The following is a 19,913-nucleotide window of genomic DNA, read 5'->3' as shown; positions in this document are numbered from 1 at the left end:
AAAACAGACTGGCACCAGTTTACATTGCAGTTAACAGCAAATATATAATACAAAAAAAAAATCAATTTGAAATAGAGATCCAATACATAAGTGTATTTAAAAAGTACTTGTTGCTTTAAAAACCCTTTTTTAAAAAGCAAAACAATATTAATAATGAAAGTTGCAATAACATAAACAGCTATGCATGAGACAAGAAAAACTATATTTGTAGCTTATTCAAATATAGAAACTCATTACAGAATTGTATACATTAAATATAGTTATTAAATATTAACTCTCATCTTTTTTTTTGTTGCTAGCATTTTGTACAGAAATCCATAAATCTATTGCTAGTTAAGAAATATTTCTGAATGACTATGACTTGAGTGCATGTGTGCAAGCGTGCCTTTGAATATTAAAGCTCTGTTCTCCAACATCCATACTCTGTATCAAATTAAATAGAACAGAATTGAATTTTAGGTTTTAACAGCTGGAACTATTCTTGGTCTGCCTACCAGAAATGGAGGAGGTCCTGTAAATATAAGAAGTACATTATACAATAGCTTTTAGGTTGGTTCATGGTTTAAATTGTGTGTTACAAAAGGGTACCTAGAGGATTTGTTACTAATATTCAGCAAAGTTACCATCACAAATATCAATATTAAAACCATGTGAAAATTCTTCATACCTTTATCAATGTTTATCTTTTCTATATGCTGTGATGCCTTGGCTTTGTATAAAGCCCTGAAATAGAAACAAATCAATAAGCCACAATTCGTTAGGGCAAGGATGGAATACACATCCTGACAGATCGTCAAAGTTCAGGATTGTGATATTTCTATATGGTCCTAATCATTACATGTAGTTAGCACAAAACTGACCATGTTTTGTAAGTATTGCTACACGCCTATAATAGTATAAATGTCTATTACTTGCACAGAAGAGTGGGGTTTTTTTTTAGGGATTTTCCTTTTAACATGACAGGGGACATAGGAACTTCTTAGGTTAATGAGATGGAAGTATAAAAGAGCTCTGCTTCCATTTCTTGAGGAGAAGAGAGAGATTTACTATTTTTATGTATTTTAAATATATGCAGTTCATCTAGATTTTAAATATTTAAGATTTTACTGCAATTGACTCTAAATATCTCAACTGAATTTATCTAAGTCGTGTGTATGCAATTGAAAGAATGAACGTCATTACCATTTTATACATATATAGTCCAGCAATTTTTTTTTGTTCAATATGACATTGATGTTCATTCAAGTCTTGACTTGATTTATCAAGTTGGTCTTTGATGTCTACAAGTTAAAGTTACACACCTTAACATACTAAAGCTAGTCATAATCTAGTCACAAGAAGTCTTTACTTTGTTGAACCATTATTTGGTAGTTAAGCAAATAGTCGTATCCCTAGATTCGCCTACACGGCCAAAAGTGAATGTTGGTTTATCTTGTATTTAAAAGATTATCAAAGTCTTTTAAAGAAATATGCAGTTTATGAAACAAATGCATTTACTATTTCATATTAATTTTAATTTTAGAAGATAGACTACATTATAGGTTAATATAAAATACAGTATTAGTTAAAGACATTAACATTTTACCCAAAGTCTGACAAACAATAATCAAATAACTCACCTCCAAACTCTGGCTTGTTGTAAAAATTTGCGAGCCAAAGTAATTTCTACTCCAAGTTTACGAAGGTCATCACCTTCGAATGTTGGCAAATGTGGATACTGCAAATAACAACAAATTGATAAATTACCAAAGATACTGTCAACAAGACTCGTAGTTAAGAAAGATAGTAGAAGTGAACAAGGTTACACTACATGACATCCCAATTTATTAGTTAAACATCTCCCCCAAGACCTATGCACAATGCAAACTGAAAATGTTTTTTTTTACCTCTGAGTCATTGAAACCTTCACTCAAAAGTTTATGAACAAAAATCTCAGCATCAAAATCTTCTTGGACGCGATGATATCTTCCCCCAGTCTCTGAAGCCAAGAGTCTCAGGAAATTGTTTGCAGTACTGGGAATCAATAAGTTGAAATGCAACATAATACAACAAGACAAAATTGTTGATTTTCATAAAGATAAAAGTAATAAAAGAGTTGATTAAATCAAGTCACAATCCTAATGTCCACTTCCTGATATTATTTACAGTTTGGTGTAGTCATGTCAACTTTGATGAGGACTTGAATTTTATAAAAAACTTATTTAATTTCTAACACTATAGTTCATTTTTTTGTGGCAAGCAGACTTGAGATTTTATAACAAATTTACTATAGGATAGTTAATATGTTTCTCCTAGGCTATTGCAAGATGAAACTCTTTAAATATACAGAAATAAATTCAGTATTTCAATATTTAATCATATTTTATTTCTTTACTTTCTTGAACATTAATTTATTTTATTCCTCATAACAATGTAGTAACATAATATACACCTGCAGGTACAATTAAATGAAATGGTGTTGACGCTGATGCTTCGCTTCTCATTCATTTTGGCCACTTCCCTCAGGACCAGCGAGGTGCTTGTGTCAGGTTTGCCATCAGTAAGTAGATAAATAGCATCAATATCTGGGTCTCTGAATGCCAACTGTGGAGGCAATCACATACTGACAATGAACTATTACAAGCATTTCATTTCATTGTATTATCTGGTGGTTAGTGTTTTAAACAGGATTTATACTAGGGACTATGGAAATGCTATTGGCCGGAAATCAAAGTAAAGCTCTTTAAAGCTTTCCCATACAGTGACTGATGGCCAGGTTTTCATTCAATAAGAATGAGCCAAAGTCTTTCTACTACTGAAGGAAGCCAACAAAAACAATATGTAAACATTTCTTTCCATTAAATAACTCCAAAGTTATATCATAGAATGTGAACTTAATGCTCATTTGGTAAATACCATTGAATCTTTGAATTACTGCCATTTACCAGTGGAGATGGTTGTGAATAGAAACTGATGGTATTGTTAGGTAGTTGGCTGTTACTGTTAGTGGTGATATTGGCCAGTTCATGTACATGGTAATTTATCTAAATCTATACATATGATGATGGAACATATCAAAATAAAACAGATTGCAGATAAAGCTGCCTAATTGAATCCAAACTATTTATTCCAAAAAAGAAGGGGAGTCCAATGTTGCTAGAACTAAAAGTATGTCTTGTCCTAAGATAAGCTGAAGTGAGTCTCTTCCTTTATTCTGTCTAAAAGCTCTTTGTGTTCTGAGTTTCTTAATGTACCATCACATCGTGATCGTTAATCTTGTTCAATGATAATCTTTTAGTATAGATACTTCCATGCAAATAAATATATATATGTATAACCAATAATAGCACTGGCTGAGTGGCTTCTGAAACTGGGGTCCTGGGCTCGAATCTCGGTGAAGACTGGGATTTTTTATTTTGGGATCTTTGGGCGTTTCTGGGTCCACCCAGCTCTGACATTAGTTGGGGAAAAGTAAAGGAGGTTGGTTGTTGTGCTGGCCACATGACACCCTGGTTAACCGTAAGCCCCAAGACCTTTACATCATCTCCCCCTTAAGATCACAAGGTCTGAAAGGGGAACTTTACTTTTTTTTTACACATTACTAAAAGAAATCCCCAATTTGTCCCAACTTCTAGACGTCAAACAATAGAGTTATTACAGTGTAATGAAAAAGTTTAAAAGTAACTGTAAAAATATTTTTGTTTAAGAAGCAATGATTGAATACAGGAGCAAAGTGGAAGTGAATAAGTAACAATTCTTCAACATTGTTATTTTGGATCTGGCAGACTATGTTTGGGGGAAAACATGTTATTGTGATAAGTAATGTGTTATAAAATAATATCTTATAGTTTGTTTTTTTTATCAATCTCATCAAAGAGAGTGCTATGCAATTATTAACCACTGCTAATTATTGTCGTTTCAATAATCCAGACAATATTTATTCTTTTTTTTTTTCCTGGGTATGAGATGCTAGCTTAGGTTGCACATCATGTATGAAGAGTTTGTGAATAGAGTGGTTAGTCTCAGTAAGTAATGGCCAATTTTTATGCTAACATCTTGAAATAAGTTATTAGAATCATGACAACAACACATAAATAAATTGAGCATAAACATTAAAAAATATATAGTGCAAAGAGATGAATCAGAAACATAAATAAAATTCAATGTCAAAGCTGTTAAAAGTGAGTAAATTTTTAACCTGAAGGGCTTCCAAAGTACATGTGTTTCCATTGGATTTCAAAAAGGAGACCCATCTGATGGCATCATGACAGTTGGACTCTGTGGGTGACTGGATGGCATCTCTCCAGACACAGCAAGAACCAGAAAAACTGATCAAGTTAAAACTGGAACAAAAAAATTTGATATGCATGTCAGTACAGAGAAACTGCCTAAATTATAAACATGGGAAACAAAATTCAAAATAATTTTTCACTTCTTTTTTTCATCAGAATTTTATTTTTTCAATTTAGGTACGCCATAAGTATATAGTCATTTCAAAATGATGTCAAATGTATAGAAACTCATGATTTCCAAAGTATAGAAACCCATGATGTCAAATGTATAGACACCCATGATGTCAAATGTATAGACACCCATGATGTCCAATGTATAGACACCCATGATGTCCGATGTATAGACACCCATGATGTCAAATGTATAGACACCCATGATGTCCAATGTATAGACACGACACCCATGAAGTCCAATGTATAGACACCCATGATGTCCAATGTATAGACACCCATGATGTCAAATGTATAGACACCCATGATGTCCAATGTATAGACACCCATGATGTCCAATGTATAGACACCCATGATGTCAAATGTATATACACCCATGATGTCAAATGTATAGAAACCCATGATGTCGTGTATAGAAACGCTTACTGTATCTGTTGTTTATGAAACTGATCCCAGACAAGAGACGCAAGTTCTTTTTTAAGTTCCTCCATCTTTGGCTCCATTGATCCCGAGGTATCAATCAAAAGTACAACTCTCTTGTGTACAACTGTGCCAAACACTTTCCGACTTCCTTTTGTTCGTAAAAGAAATTTAAAAAATAAAACTTAAATGCTTGTTGTTGTTTTTTAATTGATAGTTCATAAAATAAATAAATTAAAAAATACTTTCTTCATCTATCCCTACACATCATTTTATGGTCATGGGCAATTTATGACTGAAAAATATCTGCCTGATGGAAAAAAAAAATTAAAGTTGAGAAGCTATTTTTAATCAGACTTTTATGGTTTATATTGAGAGACACTATTTTTTCTTAATCCAGAACGAGACATTGCATTCACAATCAACAATGCTAAAAACATACCATTAAGAAGCCACTGAAGACGTTTTAGATATCTTCTAAGCACCTTCTCTAATTGTTTCTCATAATTGTTGAGTTCATGGGGAAGTAACTGCATGTACTTCATAGTACCCTTGACATTGACTGTGGGAAAGACTTCTGGGTATCTGACAAAATACATATTTTGAACAAGATAGTTGTTGATGCTGAAGAATTGCATAGTGTATAGTCAGTCTTGCAGACTAATAAAAGTTAATAACTATAGAGCCATTTGGAAACTTGATATGCAGGAAGGCTTGCAAACCTCTCAGAAAGCTCTGATGGCTTTGTATAAGGTTTCCTATCAATTTAAAATAGAAAATATCCACTCTAAGAAGACTAATATGTCTCCAAAATAATGCAATTCTACCTGTCATTCTAATTCTAACATCAGAATAGTCAAATTTCCCAATGTTCTGTTGATATTTTTTTGTCCCAAGACAAGCCAGCTAAACATGAAAATGACTTATGGACTATAAAGTTCATTACAGTTAAACATCTGCTACATGTGCCTCAAATGTCTCTTAAATTTTAAGAATTAGTCCTAATTCTTTATTTAACATGCTCTTTTTTTTTTTTTACTGTGATGATGATTTTAACTGAGGATGCCAGGAGAATGCATTTCTGCAGGTGGCTAAAGGAGAAGGGGTTATGTGGATATAATGTTTTATTAACAATTAAAACACTGTGCTAAATAAAAACTTTGACATCTTTTGTTCAATCAAAAATGATAACAAAGATTTAAAAGTTGTCATAAGCTATAGCTACTTACATTTTGGCAGTTATGTTTTTATTTAAAATTTTCACAGGTTTTTCTTCATGCTTGCAATCTGGTGCTGAAACAATCTTGTTGAGGTCTAGCTTCAACTTACTCAAGCTAAATATTCTAAGCCACTTTAAGAGAAACCAAAATTTCATCACTATTTTTCTACTAGTGTTAACAAAATTTATTTAAAATATTTAATGTAATGTCAAATATTGCAGGATTACTAAAATTGTGTACAAACTAAATAGCTAATTATAAGATTAACAGTAGCTAGAAGAACACAATTTGCTGCCAAATGAACATATTTCAATTCTTGACTAACTTTAATATTTTTGCAGTAATACTTCATCAAATAATAGCTACTAAATATTCAGAATATATACAAAATTATTTTTCTTTGCATCCTATCCTATCATACACCACACATCATGTGTTACATGCAACACATCATCTGCTATGTGCACCACACATCATTTGCCTGAGTGCAGCCTCATGGTATGGAAAGAAATCATATTTTTACTTACTATGAAAATCTAATGCTTAAATGTTCTTGATAAGTAAGAATTAAAAAACACTATTAAATATCAACAAATATCTGTGCAGTTTGATAGCTCTTTATTTAGCACTGACACATTTCAAAAAAATATTTCTATATTTCTATTTCTATCTAAAAAAAAAACAAAAAAACACCTGAACTTACTTCTTTGGTTGTGATTGGTTCTTCATTTTCTGGCAGTGTCAGATGTGGGATTTGTTTTCTAATTGATTTCTCATAAACATATTTAGTTATGACAGAACCTAGAGAAACACAAAATCATTAATTTTAGCCTTCTTTGTCACATTTTGCAGGAATGTCACAATAAGTGACTTTTTAGTTCCTACCTATAACATGATGCAAGATTAAAAGAAGTTACTAGAACTAGTGCCATCATTTATTCTTTCATGAATTTGAACCCAATGTAATATGAAAAAAGCAAACTTATTTCTAACAAGTACACTTATTTCTAACAAGCACACTTATTTCTAACAAGCACACTTACTTCTAACAAGCACATTTCTAACAACCATACTTATTTCTAACAAGCACACTTATTTCTAACAAGCACATTTCTAACAAGCAAATTTACTTTTAACAAGTGCACTTGCTTCTACATGTACAATGATTCAATGTAATAAAAGTGTATGTGTGTTAAAAGTACTGAATTGCTAGCATCTATTTATTTCTTTATATAACCAAAGTGAAGTAGGAATTTAAAACAAGCAATAGGAAAAAGAATACTTTTAAAAAACAAAGCTTATTTAAGGGAAAGAACCTCTAATTATTGCCATTTATTTGACAATTACAGGGCTTAGCTACCTTTCTGCTATATAAAACAAAATTAATTAATTAGTACTAAATGATAATAGAATGGGCTGCCTGAATCAACAAGGAAAACCAACGACTTAGCAGAGTCTAAGTCATTGATTAATATGCATGACTAGGTTGACACATGAAATGCGTAGGACATAATTGTCTTCTTTTTTGAAGTAATGTCTGTAATATATAATATATAAGATAAGATATAAAGATAAATAAAAACAAAGTGGACAGTTTTAATACCTGTAGCATGTTTTGCATCATCCAGAAAAAAGTGAGATGTTGAGATTTTATTGTCAGAAAGTTTTGAACTCTGCAATGCACTCTTGGCTGATGATGGCCGATTTCTCAAATTAAGGTCTGTATGCACATACAAATAAAAAGATATAGTAACACTTTCAATTAGATTTGCCCATTGACATAAAGATAGAACTATTAAAATGCTACAAATTATTTAAACTTTAAATCTCAAGTGTTTGTCCCTTTTTTCTTCATATTAAGAAAAAGGCACAATTGGCCTACATTTTTATACAATGACTTAACAATCAAGGACATTCACAATAATATATTAAAGCATTTTAAAAATGTTGAGGAATTAGGTATTTATTTTAGATCATCTCTAAGAATACTTACACTTTTTTTCTGGTGTAGACTGGTGTGCACTTGATGGCCGACTTGACAAAACCTGTTGGTTGGATTTCACTGATGAACTGTTGGCCTGATGAGAAAAAAAAAATTAACTTCAACAATTCATTTAACATCATGAATATTTGAATAAATATCATTCACAATCTATAGATAAATGATTCTAATAATTATTTGATGAAATGAATTTGTCACTATGTTTTCTTGGTAGATACATCACTTAAAAATTAAGAACCAAACAAATTAGCCCCAAAAAGAAAGCAAACACGAGTACAAAAAACAGACTTTGGCTGTTTAGTCTGGTACTTGCTCGGGACTGTCAGTCATTTGGCCCAAAGTTTGAACCCCACTCCCCCTTTTTTTCTGTTATCAAGAATTGAGTTTTTCTAGGATCTTAAAAAACATAACCACATCTGCAACTTAGAAGTGAAACAAACCTGTTCACTAGAACTTCCATAAGCTTTGTATTTTGGTGGTAGCTCTGCTGGTAGAGCTGGTGCAGGTGGTGCTGGCAAAGCTTGAAAAGGTTCAAAGACTTCTGGCTGTGGTAGGCAGTGTAAATGTCGCTGAGATGATTTACTTTGTAAAGCTAACATGTGTTTGTCTTCCTGAGGGAAATCATAGAGAACAGAATCTTAAATTTATTTTACGCAAAATTTTGCTGAGATAATTACACTATTAATTTATATACAAGATATAAACAAATAAACTAAATGACAAGCAAATAAATCAATCTGATTAGTTATATAAAAAAAGGGAAAAATAAAAAAATATTTTAACTTGTGAGGTAGCAGGTAGCAATGGTAGAAACTTAGGACCAGTGACTACACATTAACATCAATAGCACAAAGTAGCTGATTGGTAAAATGCTTAGCCATCAATTGAAATGTTTACATTTGAAGTCTAGTTGTGAAGGGTGACAGAGTACATTCGCAAAGTTTTCCTATGTCAAAATATTTTTATCTGAACAATGCCATTGGTATTTATAAACAAGGCATTATGTTTCATCATTAATACCATCAATTTATGGATAAAAAAAAATTCAATTAATATTTATTTTCTGTGGTCCAATGGTAGAGGAAATAATCTACATGACAGATGTGTGCCTTAAGTCAAAAAAGCTCACTGTACTTTGAGAAAAGTAACAATACCAGTAATTGGTCACTGTTTTAATCATACATAATTTTTTTGCAATCCTAAGGCACACTTTTACAGATAATTCTAGTTCATCTGATTAAGTCTTGATGTGACTCACTGTTTTTCCCATCTTGTACTTTTGTTTGAAAGGCTGAACTAACATGTAACATTTTCGTGAGTAGTTCAAAGCCTTGTCTATCTCTGTGAGAATCACTTGGATATCATCATTTTCTATGATACCTATAAACAAGAAGGATATAGAGGAGTAACTAGTAACTTCATATGAAAAGTCATGAATATTATAAAGACATCAAATTAAAAGATCAAACAATAAAGTCAGTAAAAATTCACAAGATAGCAAAACTATATTAACAGGAAGAAAAAACTAATCAAACCAAAATCCCTCCCTCAAAAAAAAAATATTTTTTTTTTAATAAAAAAATAAAGCAAAGTTATACTACTCATTGCAAATTCCAATGCTTAAATTTACACATTAAGCAAGTGTCACTTGAGTATGAATTTTTCTAATAACCCCCCCCCCCCCCCCCCCAATTATTTAATATAAGACTTTAATTAAAAAGAATAACTTGATTAAAGCTAACATGGGTGGGAGGGAGGGAATCATCTTTTATTCAAAGAAACATTTTTATTTGATACAATTTTATTACTTTGATTTCCTCCTACTTTACATATTCTTTTCAAAAGAAAGAAATACTGTTCTGAATTGTGGGGTACAGTTAAACCAACAGAATCATTTAGTTTCCTAAACTTTACAGTGAGATTAAGCAAACTCAATTGGCCCTCAGAGTGGAGGGTTTGAACTAGCAACCATCATGATGACAATCCAGCCAGAGCCCATACCACACAACCAGCCAGTGATCCAATTACTACATTGTTAATTTTTTTAACTTGTTAATTGCTTTTCAGCATTCTCTATAATACTTATTTTAATAATTTTTGACGCTAAAAGATACATTTATTAAAACAAACAAAATTATTCATTCTAAGTAACCTACCTGTTTCCCTAAACCAATGGAATCTTCCACCACTCACATGAGCCATATTTCGCAAGCATTCAGCCGTCCGTGTGATGTTAGCATAGCGTCCAGGAATGGCTCCATTGGCACCATAGTCATCTACATTGAACAAGATTGTGTGAAGCTTGACATTACGACCTGTACTGGCTTCCTCAATATAGTTGGTGACTACATCAGACAATTGGTCAGGTACTCCACTTGTAAACAGGTAAACACCTTGGACATCTGATAACAATAATAATTCAATTCCTTGAATCAGATAACAATAATAATTCAATTCCTTGAATCAGATAACAATAACAATTCAATTCCTTGATAAATATTAAGCAACTCTGTTAATGTTTTAAAACAGCATCTATAAATGTAAATGTTTTTACTCTAGATATCTAATTTGTAAGACAGTCATATTTCATGACATTAAAAAAATTGATCCTCACCAATTATTTGATTGAAAATTATTTACTAATCAATTATTTGTTTGTTTGTTTAACATGTTTTGGATGTTTCTTCAAATTGGAAGACAATGACATCTTAGCCTGAACCTTCCGCTGGACAACAGGGGATGGCAGTGGGCAGGGTTCAAATCCAGGACCAAGCAGACATCCATTTCAGACCAACTAAATTATTCTATTAACTGTCAATGTAAAACCTAGTTAGTCATAAAACATTGAACTTACAAACTGTCAATGTAAAACCTAGTTAGTCATAAAACATTGAACTTACAAACTGTCAATGTAAAACCTAGTTAGTCCTCAAACATTGAACTTACCAACTGTCAATGTAAAACCTAGTTAGTCCTCAAACATTGAACTTACAAACTGTCAATGTAAAACCTAGTTAGTCCTCAAACATTGAACTTACAAACTGTCAATGTAAAACCTAGTAAGTCCTCAAACATTGAACTTACAGATATGATGTTTGATCTCCTCATCATTCTCAACTGCCAGACGATAAGCTGCCAGAAAATTTCTGCTGCCACCACACTGTAAATCTAAAACCCACCTGAAGAAAAAAGAAAAGAAAAATTATAGCCATGCCACTGTACATTGTAATAAAATAAAAAAGTTCCGCAAATGTCAAGGTTAAAAGAGATCAACAAATTTAGTGGCTAGCAAATATGTAATCAAAATATTTTGTTTTTACAGCACCCAAAGAAAATTGTTTATTGGATTCAGATTATGTTTTTTTTTTTTAATGTATTTTAAAGCTACTTTTAAATGTAAATTTTAAAAATATATTAATTAAGTCACTATATTATGTCAATGTCTACATATGATCATGAACTGTAAACTTAGCTAATGATTTCATTTTAAAGTTTTAAAAAATATTTTTATTATTTCCACCAAAAAAAAATCTGTCTGAGTAGATCAAATAATGATTATAATTTCCTTATTATGAAGAATAAGTATACATAATAAATCATATTTTTAATGATATTTTGATATCGTAGTCTCATTTGTTTTTTTATTCTTTATATCAGTTTTCACACCAAAAAGAAGATGGCTAAGTTGTCTTGGTGGTTAATACAAGAAACATACTTCCATGCTTTTTGCAAATTTTCAGCAGTTGGTCGGACCATTGTAGGCATCCATTGGGTTGTTTTACTCCCAAATCTAAAATACAAAACAGACACTTCAATTACATCATTAAAACAGGTCTGGTAAATAAAATATATAATTCATCTCAATTACAACTATCTTGTAAGATATTCATTATTAGGAAAACTTTACTAATCTAAACAAAAATACACATGTGTAAATCTAAAACGGACAACATGCAAACACAGCTCACGCAATCAAATTAAAATAATCTTTGTTTCCAATCTGCTCTTCCATGAGCAGCCGGAGCGAGTGTTGAATGTGAATCAAGTAGTTGACATTGCTAACTGAAGTGTCAATCAAGATAACAACACTGCAAGAGAAGGAGATCAAATATGTCATTTAATGTCATTGATATGTGAGATAAAATAATTATTTTATTAACATGTGAGATAAAATAATAAAATTTTTATTAATCAATACATTTATCAATAGCTAATCTAACGAGAAGTACATTCAAACATTAATGTTTAAATGCTACAATAACTGATGTACTTGTGCTCAGCTACACTTCCAAATATTCTGCGGCTGCCAGAAGCCAACCAGTCGATCCTCTTCTCATACAGTGAGACAGCACTACTGAGACATTTCTGATAGTCATAGAGCTGGGTCATATCCACATGGAGATTTTTGAGAGAGCCATCATGCCAAGGAAATTGGACCATCGCATGCTAGAAAAAAAATATCATTGATTTACTATTTTTTATTACTTTAAAGCCTCAGAACATTCTTAAAGAATTGACATTAACACCTAATTAAAAAAAAATCTTAAGTATTATATATGCTTTAATGTTGTAACAGAAAAAGTGCTCATTAAAACAAATTGGCTACTAAATGAAATAATATTTATATTGTTTTGTTTCTTACCCTGTGCACTTGAGACTGAACTGCTTTTTTAATAACTGGAATGAACTCTTCTTTGTAAGAATATGCATTCGGTGCTAATATTTGATACAAATCCAATTTTTTTGCTGAAGTAAGATAATTGACATAATTATGTTGTTGAAAGAGTTACTTATTTTTTAAATATATATAATTTGTTATTTGAAAAAATACCATATATGTCTACTTATTAAGTTGATTTTGTTGAGACTCACTACAAATTTATCAGATTTATATTCAATATTGAATTTACTACATTCAGACTCACTACATTTTATTTAACAGTTACAACATAAGGTAAAAAAAAAAGGAAATGTTTTAAGCCTTACATTTTAATCCATGCTGTTTCAACCATTCTTGAGATGTTCTAGGGTGGAAATTTGGCACTGATAGTTTCAAAGGCAGATCATGACCAGGTGGGCGGGGCAAAAAACGAGACTGAGGCAACTTGGACACTTCTGTTGTAATCTGAATTATAATCAGACTTATATTCCTCAAATCTATAATATTAAAAAATTGTTTTTAATTTTTAGATTTTATAAAAAAAATTTTTGGAAAATTTACCTCATTCATTATGCTAATGAGAGCACTTCCCATCATGCCTTGCCTCATTTCTTTAATTTTGTTTATCACATCCTGTGCTTCCCTGATTTCTGTCAATAACATGCTAATGTCTGTACCAGTATATATTTGCTCCTAAAAATTAAATATTTACTTTTAGAGGGCTGTAAACATTTGAAACATAAGAAAAAATAAACAGTACAACTGAAGCAGTTACCTCACAGCTAGCAGTGTAACAATGGTATCTACCTCCAGTAGATTCTGCCAACTTTTTTAATGATGCCTAAAAACAATCAAATAAAAATGTGATTTTACAGAAAGAGTATTTTCTTTTTAGAAACATTTTTAGTATAGGTAAGAATTGGAGCTTTTATTAGTTTTAACAAATGCACTGCCTTTACATCTGAAATGTAAACACATGATACCTAAGCATGTATGTATACATTGTACTTCTGATAAGATTTCTACATGAAATGAATGGGCTGGAGAACTAAAGAACCAGTTGGGCTAGAGAACTAAAGAACCAGTTGGGCTGGAGAACTAAAGAACCAGTTGGGCTGGAGAACTAAAGAACCAGTTTCCTTATTTCCTTTATTTAAAATCATTTTGCTCCTACTTCTTATCTGAAGGAGAATTCAGAAATGCCTTTCTGTCAGAGGTTTGAACAAGGATGAAATGATTTTTGAAGAAATGCCTAAAAACTTATGAAACGAAACATATACATATATAAATATATAGAATTTAAAATCAGTTAAGCATTCTACTGCACTAGAAGCTAATGGATTCATGCACTTACATTGGTAACACTGTTACTGCAATCATAGGCAACTGTATGAAGTGAGATATTTTTACCAACACCAAGCTGGTAAATGTAATCACAAAGTATCTCTGCAGGCTGATCTGGTCTGAAAGAATTTTAACACTGTAACACTTGAACTATAGAATTTAAGAATTAATGTCATGCATATCTGAACTATTTAGCACAACCAAGTATTTTATGCACTGCTGTTATAGTTTAAGCCATGTTTGGAAGGTTGGTTTGTTGATGTCTCTGGTTGTTTAGAGTCCTGCCCAAAATTCTTTCTTAGATTAATTGTTGTGACCCATTAGGGTAATTAGAATTTTTATTCAATTGTTGCCATTGCTGTGCTAAGTAGATTGTACAAGGGCAAATGTCTTTTGCTTATTTTAAATACGGGAGCAAGGCCTTTGTAATACCAGGTTGGGCTAGACCTCTGTAACAGTGTCAGTCTGCGAAGGGCCAATAATGTCCCTGTTGTGTGGTAATGGTCATCTCCTGATGCCCTCCACAGTCTTGTAACTGTAAGATATAGAGTGCTTAGTTTTTACTGTTTGGCTATTATAAACCAATAATAAGTACATTTAAGTACCCTTAACTACTGTTTGAATGTGTATTCCTTGTCTGAATCATTTCATTGTACATACTCATTCCACATAAAATATTTCACAAGTTAGTGCTTACACACATATATATTTGTCTGGTGCTTTAAGCCTATGAAAAAAGCCTTATCCATAATATATATATTGACTAAAATTATTTTTTTTTCAACATCGACCAAAATATCAGCATATATTTAATATGCACTCACACACTGCCCAGCACGAGAACTATTGAATCCAAACCAGGAACATTCATGACATGTTTCATAGCTTTCAATAGATTGGTTCCTCCAGAGCTGTGCAAGTGCATCACCCAAGACTTTGCCTCTTCCAGTCTGTTCAAATGCAAGAAGATAAAAACAAGATATTCCATAAAACAAAACAAATGACATTTTTAAAATTTCCATTTATGATTTTGTGTGAACTAAAAATAATATGAATGATTTATCAGTTTTACATAGCAAATTATAAAAAGAAGATCTGCAACATTGTCACAGCCTCATTTGACATTGAGTGTTATTTGTTCACCTTGGGTCAAGAAGGTGATAGCCTGAGAAAAATTTCAGAGTAGAAAGAGGAAGTGAAAATTACTAAACTCAATTTAAGTTACTTGTCTTTAGTACCTGGAGTGATACACATGTACTAGAGTTGCCATTTGTTACCCCCTGTGAGGTGGATATGATTTAGTATTATAGTTGTACTTGGTGTGAGTTACACCTATTCTAAAGGACTTATTATTTTCTACCCGCTGTGATGCAGATGTAACTGCACTTTGTTATGCTGGATTATACTCAGTGTGTTTATACTTCTATGAAGGATATCATGCCATTTCATATCTAACTAGTGATTTGTAACTGGACACTCATAGAAGATGCAGTATTTCATCTTGTATTATTTTCAGTAAATAAACATTATCTTGTCTGCTGAAATGGGACTCAAGTCTGTGTATAATATTTAGGTTTGTCAAGTACTAAGTGTGTAGTGCAACGTGATAGGCAGAGCTCAGACACACGAACCCAGTGGCGAGAATACAGCCTTCAGACCTTTTATAAACATTCAATATACCTCTACAATCTGAAATGTGTGCAGTAATTCTCACTACCAAAATTTAAAGCAGTTATAGCCTTTCATTCAAACTTACAAATGATAGTTAGTATCTCTGACAACTGGCCACAATGGATCAAACTCAGTGCCAAAGCTAGCCAGGTAGATGCTAGCTCTGTTAGTCAACTGTTCATCTATAAGATGCTGACAAACAAAAATGTTAAGCTTAAGTTACAAGACAGTTATGAAAATATATTCAATGATATTTATCTGTAAATTTTTTAATGTTTAAAAAATTAAAAATTAATTATTTAATCCAACATTTTTTTAAAAATACAATAAAGATAAAATGAAAAACTGTTTACAAGAAGTGATTCTTGAAATGCTGTCTGCCTTCCAAAACCCAAATTGGCATGCGATGTATCAACACAAACTGCTACTTTATTTCCCATCAGATGACCAAACATCTAGAAAGTTTAAAATTGAAAGAACATCACATTGACTTGATTATGAATATTTTCTAAATAAGTTTGTACACAAACAACTACAACTTGAAATTATAAGCAACAAACCCGTTTGCTTCCTTGTAATAACCACTTGATTCTTTTTGTGTACATTTCAATAGCACTGCCAAGAGATAGAGAAAAGAATTTAAACATTAGCTAGAAATAAACACATTTAAAGACATTATTTTTCATATAGATTTTTTTTTTTAATTTTCAATTTACTCACATATTTAATTTATATTCAAATTCGTTGACATCATAAGCATCAAACTGAATATGCTGAGTGACTTTGCCTGTTTGTTGATCAGGATGCAATCTGTTTAAAAAAAACAAAAAAACATTATGAACAAGGTTACAAAGACAGTTTGTGTGGAAACACAAACTAAAAATTGGCCCCCGAAGTGGTCCACCTAGAGTCTTCACCAGGATTCGAACATGGGACTTCCGGTTCCAACTGCTTTACCCCTCAGCCACAGCATCTCCATATATTCATTTAGTGTACACTTATAATTTTAAAAATAATTATTATTAACCTTATCCATACATTCAAAATTAATAACATGTTACATGTAATAAAGAGCAACTAAAAAAGATTTATTCTAAAAACAAAATTAGATAAATTGGCAACACGAAAAAAAAATTCTTGACCTACTTTAAGCTACACATATTAGGTAGACCTTGGTAGGTAGCTAATAGAATTGTTGAAGAAAGATAGATTTCATTTCAATCACTAACATATAAATTACCTTGCTATTTTTCCTTTGTCAACCAAATCTTTCAAACTGAGCTTTAGATATGAAATGCTATGTGTCATTAGCCATTCTTCTGAACTTTGTTTTTCAGCATCTACAGCTGATGTTATATGTTGTAACCTCTGGAATGAACAAATGAAAAAAAAAAAGATAAGCACTCATCATGACCAATGATAAAAAGTTCACCTGACTCAATTACTAAAAGTGTTATGTGGTCAATAGAACTTTAAATCACCATCATTTTCCTCCAACAGATGACAGATACCTATTTGAAATCGGTACAATCTCTCTAATTAATATGCACAACTAGATAAACACATGAAGACGTAAAGTATGCAATTATTTTCTTTTTTGAAGAAACATTTGTAATTTATAAGATAAGAAATATTCAGATATGCCATAAAATTCTTTTTTTTTTTAATGTCAGCCTCAAATAAAAGACCTTACAATAAACACCTCAGCCTTTTTCACTGACAAATACATACTTCCATGACTTTTAGAATCATTGTCTCACAGTCTATGCTTAATTATCAATATTAGATCATTTTATTGGTCCAAACAAATGGAAATTTAGTTTCACACTTTTCCACCTCATCATTTCTTCTGTAACAATGACAAAAAAAAAACAAACAGGAACAACATTCACACATGCACACACACGACCAGCGCTTTATGAATTAAATGTCAATGTAGTTCTGGGTGACAACGCGACTTTGAAACACCCTGACTAAAGTAGGATAAAGGAAATTTTAAATCTTTCTGTTCTAGCCTTAATGGAGAGGGGCCGACCTCTTCATCCAGATCTGATGTTACTGTGGTTACAAGTGTCAGCCAGTTTTCATCAATATCAATGACTTTAAACCTGTGTGTTAGTCTTGGCCCTCATCAGGACATGTTTGTTCCTTAATAACTCTGTCTGCTGCTCTCCTCTTTTTTTTTTTTACAACTCCTTTTTTAAAGCTTTAACTCAGCCTTTTCCTTATGTCTTTGTAACTTCAGATTTCTTCAGTTTCCATTGACTCTCCTAATGCCCTCTACTGATCCTAATTGTACATCCTCAGGCTGTCATTTCAAGGCTTAGTTAAAACCTAGAATACTTATTTAGCAGCCAAGAGCTTAACCACTGAGCTGAACTTGTCTTATGGATGTAGAACAAGAGAGACAACTTATCAAATTACATGTTTCCCTATTTTTAAAGCCTTTTTTAAAATTTGGTTCAAACTGATGGCAATAAAAATTCAGAAAAAGGTTATGTCAAAGTTCTATGATTAAAAAAGACATTGAGTCATTTAGATGTAGCTTCCTATAGTACAATATTGTTCTTTTTATTTAATTTTTTTTACCTGTAGATCACTGGTCTGATTTACATGAGTTACAGTCAGGGGATGGGGAGGTCTGGATCCTCTGATTTCTGGATTTTGCCAGCGTCTTAATAATGAATTCTCTTCATATGTTCTAAAATAAAATAAAATATCTTTTAAAAGATGATCAACTAGTGAAATGATACCATATCTTTTAAAACAGTAATCTACTAACATTTTTAAAATAAGACTTAGTCTCTAAAATGATGTGTAAACTCTTTACAAGTAAAAATAAATGTAAGAAAATGTCCTAGGGAAGGTTATACATAAAAAGGATTTTGAAAGAGTAAGTTAATTTGTCCAGATTTTGTTCTTTAAAGTGCAAGTTAAGTTTTAATAGAGTAAATAGCCTAGTTAGATTGATAATTAAAAGAAAATTTGAACTATAAAATGGCTATTACAAAAAGAAATTGATCAGCTGAACTGCATGAGTTTTTATAATATGATATAATATATACAAACTTGTTTGTGCTATCTGAGTCCTCATCATCATCATCTTCTTCTTCTTCTTCATCATCATCATCTGAGATTTGTCTTGCTAATTCCTCCTGCTCACTTATATCCGTCATACTGCGGCTTCTATGAGAGAGTCTGGCACTCAAAGCACTCATAGGTCTGTCCATTTTATTGTCACTGTTTATGTCAATAATTAAGACTAAGTGTTTAAGTATGTATGTACATAGGTATGTATGTATGAAACACCCTGTACACTTATTTGTACACCAGTTTTATTTTTACTAAGTAATAAACATAGAGATCTTACTTTTTAAATATTGATCTAGATCTATTTAGAAATAGATTAATTGTGAAAGCTCTAATTGATTTCACAATTGTTAACTAAGTTAACTAATAAAAGCTTACCTTTTAAAAACAATTTCATTAAAAATGTATTATAAATACATTTATTTATAAATTTGTTATACATAATGGTATCCTAGCTGATTAAGTTGATATTTGTTATTTTGACTGGAAAGATCAGCACAATAGCCTCCCCACATATAGGCTTACTAGAACATAAATTCTAGAAGGAAATAACTTTAATTTGCTCCTCCTATAGCCTATAGTATAAAGCAGTCTTAATTTTAAATTAGATCTAGATCTTTTAATAATTAAGTTATTAAATCAAATTAAGTTATAAAAATAACTTATATTAGTTATAACTTCCATCATTATTATAACTAAAAGTATTAGTCATTAGTATAAGTAGTGACTGGTCTATAAGTAGAATATAACTTATAGATAATAATAGTCTAACTCAATTTGAATTTAGATGTAGTGATTTTAGTGTCACTCTCACTTGACTTGACAGTTAAATAATTTTAACAGTTTTGTAGATAAACCATTAACTTACTTTGATCTTTCATCAGACTGATTATCCGAGTTTCGTCTTAATCGCGATGAACCAAAAAGATCCATTTTATGTGATATCTAATTTAAAAGAATGAATATTTAAAAATCTAACGAAATGCCATAGTATAATTGTTGCTGTTTTCTCGTTGCTAAACGAAGAGCAGTGTCGCACTCAATAAAACTTTTATGCCTATTGG

At 31.4% G+C, this 19,913-nt stretch overlaps 1 protein-coding gene across 1 annotated transcript; it reads right to left on the bottom strand.

The window, feature by feature from the left end:
• Nucleotides 1-76: 76 nt before the first annotated feature.
• Nucleotides 77-19,909, bottom strand: LOC106062068 (von Willebrand factor A domain-containing protein 3A-like). The gene is made up of 33 exons (XM_056021587.1): nt 19,718-19,909; nt 18,829-18,999; nt 18,349-18,460; nt 17,000-17,127; nt 16,480-16,569; nt 16,320-16,374; nt 16,113-16,214; nt 15,845-15,951; nt 14,913-15,038; nt 14,099-14,207; nt 13,520-13,585; nt 13,306-13,437; nt 13,071-13,209; nt 12,727-12,830; nt 12,355-12,530; nt 12,053-12,172; nt 11,800-11,874; nt 11,169-11,263; nt 10,241-10,486; nt 9,343-9,464; nt 8,525-8,695; nt 8,076-8,160; nt 7,686-7,802; nt 6,786-6,883; nt 6,092-6,213; nt 5,305-5,447; nt 4,869-5,013; nt 4,178-4,322; nt 2,432-2,583; nt 1,887-2,013; nt 1,620-1,717; nt 668-723; nt 77-511 (listed from the first exon to the last, which is right to left on the bottom strand). Exons 1-33 carry the CDS (start codon nt 19,780-19,782, stop codon nt 456-458), a joined length of 3,855 nt encoding a protein of 1,284 aa, XP_055877562.1. The 5' UTR covers nt 19,783-19,909; the 3' UTR covers nt 77-455.
• Nucleotides 19,910-19,913: the final 4 nt, after the last annotated feature.

Source organism: Biomphalaria glabrata, chromosome 2 (assembly GCF_947242115.1).
Source record: "Biomphalaria glabrata chromosome 2, xgBioGlab47.1, whole genome shotgun sequence".
Lineage (NCBI taxonomy): Eukaryota > Metazoa > Mollusca > Gastropoda > Planorbidae > Biomphalaria > Biomphalaria glabrata.
Note: the sequence above shows the minus strand (reverse complement) of the source record. Positions and strands in the feature narration are given on the sequence as shown.